General features: G+C 40.6%; 1 protein-coding gene across 1 annotated transcript; it reads left to right on the top strand.

Moving 5' to 3' along the window:
* Nucleotides 1–1,215: 1,215 nt before the first annotated feature.
* LOC101997347 (cathepsin R-like) lies at nucleotides 1,216–4,042 on the top strand (the record flags this gene model as incomplete). Its single annotated transcript, XM_005372246.1, has 6 exons — nucleotides 1,216–1,341; nucleotides 1,652–1,774; nucleotides 1,871–2,023; nucleotides 2,467–2,691; nucleotides 3,156–3,318; nucleotides 3,925–4,042. Coding segments are annotated over exons 1-6 (908 nt in total), but the record flags the coding sequence as incomplete, so codon positions are not given.
* Nucleotides 4,043–4,067: the final 25 nt, after the last annotated feature.

The raw sequence follows: 4,067 nt of genomic DNA, 5'->3' as shown, positions 1-4,067 counted from the left end.
CCTCCTTCTCCTCCTCCTCCTTCCTCTCTTTCTCTCTCTCCTTGTTTTTCCCCAGGGTAGCCCTGGCTATTCTGGAACTCCTTCTGTAGACCAGGCTGGCCTTGAACTCACAAACATTAGCCTGCCTCTATCTCTGGAGTCCTGAGATTAACCACCACTGATTGGCCCATTAACTCTAACTTCTTATTGGCTAACTCTTACATCTTAATTTAACCCATTTCTAGTAATCTGTGTATCAACACGTGACAGTGGCTTACAGGCTAAAGTTTCAGCATGTCTGTCTCCGGGGGATGTCTGACTCTGGAGGCTCCATGGCATCTCTCTGACTCTGCCTTCTTCCTCCCAGCATTCAGTCCAGTTTTCCCCGCATAGCTAAGTTCTGCCCTATCAACAGGCCAAGGCAGTTTCTTTATTCATTAATGGTAATCACAGCACACAGAGGGGACTCCCACATCATCTGAGTAGTTGGTAGGGCCTCTGAAGTTATTATTTGAAGTTCTGACAAGAATTTTGTAAGAAGGTGCACCAATTAAGCTAACCAAGCTGGAATCATCTTGAGCAGCTGGTACCCAAAACTGATCTTAAAATAGCACTATCAGCATCATGGCATCATATCAACCAGGTTGTCGTTGTTGTGGGGCCCCATATTTTTTCTGGAAACTTTTAAAGACTACTGCAGGAAAATTTATTGTTCATTGTGGAAAACATTATTCATATAGACATATATTCAGTGAAGGGTACAATAGAGCCAATAATAGGTATGGACACCAGATATAGTCGATTATAATAAAGTAGTCCCACACTAGCTCAAAATGGAGTATAATAGAGGTCTCTTTATTTAGGGATAGACTCACAGATCAGCAGTCCTCTCCTTGAGCAGGGAACAGGAACTGAATCCAGCAGCCAAGGGGCTGCACATGTTTCTACATCATGTATATATACATGTGGCCACGCCTGGAGTGAGCCAGTATCTTAAAGGCTATTGACTGAAGGCATTCCCACAGCAAAGTTTGCCTGATAGAAATCTCTTTAGCTTCTGTTCCTCACTATGTATGGAGATCTCGCTGAAATAATAAGATGCAGCAGAACTTAAGTTTTCATTGCTAGAATTCTTCACTTTGTCACTGGATCTAATAACATCAGCAGCTGAAGACATTTTATAAATGTTTGTGTAGTCAGGTCTTAATATCTCTCCCCTCTCCAGGTGCATTAGTCATGATGTCCACACTCTTCCTGGTCATCCTGTGTTTGGGAGTGCCCTCAATTGTCCCAACACTTGATCCCACATTGGATACTGAATGGCAAATGTGGAAGATGGAATATGAAAAATCATACAGCCTGGTTAGTAACCTAAGAACTCTTCAGAAGAACCTCAGAGCGCATTGCAATTGCTGCTGCAACTGTCCAGGAAAAATAGAAGTCACAGATTTCCCCCTCCCTCCCCCCACATTACTGAGAGATTACATAATCATGATCCTTGTGAGCACAGGGTAGCCAGAGTCCCCTTTCCTCAGTATGTGGAGAATGTGTGGCTCTAGTGTCCGAGGCTAGCTCTCCTAGCCCTCTCATTATCAGCAGTAGCAAGTCCACAAGGTCAGCTCATGCAGGAGTTTAATTAGAAAGAAATGTCACCCATTATGTTCTTATCCAGGAGGAAGAAGCACGAAGGAGAGCAGTATGGGAAAAAAACCTGAAATTTATTAAACATCACAATGGGGAGAATGCCCTGGGGAAGAATGACTACACCATGAAAATGAACGCCTTTGGTGACATGGTGAGCGTGACATGCGTTACTTCACACTGTGTGTTCTATTGAGTGCTTTACACGGAGTCTTTTCTTTTATAATCATTCATGTACTTTCCCATGAAGACCGATGAAGAATTCAAGAACATGTTGGTTGAATTCCCAGTTCGAACTCACAACAAGGGGAAGACCATCTGGAAACGTGATGTTGGCGATGTGGTTTTCCCCAAATTTGTAGACTGGCGAAAGAAAGGCTATGTGAACCCTGTGAGAAAGCAGGTATGGCCGCCATGTGCCTGTCTGCTTAAAGCATGTTGAAAAGAGAAAGGACACGGTGTTTTCTACACATTGAGTGTGAAGAGAGGGGCAATACATTTTTTAAATAATATCTTTTCTTCTTTGAATGCTTCATACACTTTTATAAGTATATTAATCCTAGAAAAGGATTACACCCTCTCTCTTTTAAACTCCATCAGTCTTTCTGTAGAACGCATGCCCTATTATTGTCACTAATAACCCATGAAACCAATTTGTCTTGTTCAAATCTGACACGACCGAGACATGAACAGACTTCTAGGAGTCAGGTCCTTTAGGGGATTGATTATCCCTGCCCAGTCATCTATCAACTGCTTTTAAATAATTTTCAAATAGTGGAAATTTGTCTGAGTTCTTTCTGTGATTGGCATTTGTTTGCGGATGACAATCTTTTCCTCCCTACTCAGGGCAACTGCAGTTCTTGCTGGGCATTTTCTGCGATTGGTGCCATAGAAGCACAGGTAATCTGGAAAATAGGCAAGCTCACCCCTCTGAGTGTGCAGAACCTGATGGACTGTTCTAAACCTCAAGGCAACAATGGCTGTCTTTCGGGTGATACATACAATGCCTTCCAGTATGTTTTGCACAATGGAGGTCTGGAGGCTGAAGCAACTTATCCATATGAAGGCAAAGTAAGTGGACCTTCTATGCTGTCATTTTAACTCTGGAGTGTGGGATATTTGTAGAGAAAATCCACTGCCTTAAGAACTCGAATTATTTGGTAGAATCTCACTGTACAACATCAATTCTATCATTAGAGTGTCTACATTTGCATAGCTTCCTGGTGAAATGATTTCAGTGCAACTCTCTTTGCTTCTGTGCACATGATGAATATTCAAGCTATTGTACATATTATACAGATTTCTCCACCATTAAAATATCTTATGTATAGGAAGACCAACTGGTTGTTATTGAAGACATGTAAACTAATTTTCAGCTCTAAATCTCACAGTAGCATTTCTCTTCCTGGGATCATTTACAATAGCCCAGACTGGACTGTGCTCAGCTACAAAGTGCAGAGTATGATGGTTTGGGCTCTTGTTCCCAAGAAGGTGTCTGGAAGTAATTGACTATCTTGTCTCTTTATATTTTAAAGGAAGGACCATGCAGGTATAATCCAAAGAATTCTGTTGCTGATATCACAGGATTTGTGTCCCTCCCAGAAAGTGAGGATATCCTAAAGGTTGCTGTAGCAACGATTGGGCCCATCTCTGTTGGAATTGATGCTTCTCATAATTCATTCAGGTTCTATGAGAAAGGTATACACATTTTCTTCTAGATAAGATAAACATTATGACATCCCTATGCCACAATGTGTTCATAGATTGGTATTTATGTATAAATGTAATGTGAATAGTTGGTTTTCTGGGATTTTATTTCTCTCTGTATCATAGACTTGAGTGCAGTTTTTCACCTGATGTGACCACCACATGCAAGTTAATGTGCTATAATTAATAACATTTATTGGTTGGGTAATTTTTCAACTCTCCTCCATTTCATGGAAGTTTTAGGTATTTATAGAAATTGATTGTCTGAAATTAAAATAAAACAGATCTTGAATTAAGTATTTTATCTTGTATGAACTTAGTGTGGCATGAGATTTTTATAATAAAAAGTGCAAAATTCCAAGGAGCCATCTCATATGCAAGTAGACAAATGAGTATCAGCAGTTTTATGCTGTTTGGGATTGCTCCCCCTTTCTGTGAAACTCTCCTTACAGTGCTGGTCTTGGTAATAATTAATCAAGCTCTTTATTGTAGTTTCCATCATTTCAGAGAACTCTGAAAATATCTCCTACTGTTGGTGGTAGGACTCACTGTCAGGTGTTCTGTGCATCTCACATCAGTTCCCATTTTATTTCTCAGGTATTTACCATGAGCCAAACTGCAGCAGTAGTTCAACGAGTCATGGGGTTCTGGTGGTTGGCTATGGATTTAAGGGAAATGAAATGGATGGTAAAAAATACTGGACAATCAAGAACAGGTATAAATTGCCAAAAATGTATATT

Source organism: Microtus ochrogaster, unplaced genomic scaffold (assembly GCF_000317375.1).
Source record: "Microtus ochrogaster isolate Prairie Vole_2 unplaced genomic scaffold, MicOch1.0 UNK484, whole genome shotgun sequence".
Taxonomy (NCBI): Eukaryota; Metazoa; Chordata; class Mammalia; order Rodentia; family Cricetidae; genus Microtus; species Microtus ochrogaster.
This window is presented reverse-complemented; position numbering and strand designations above follow the sequence as displayed.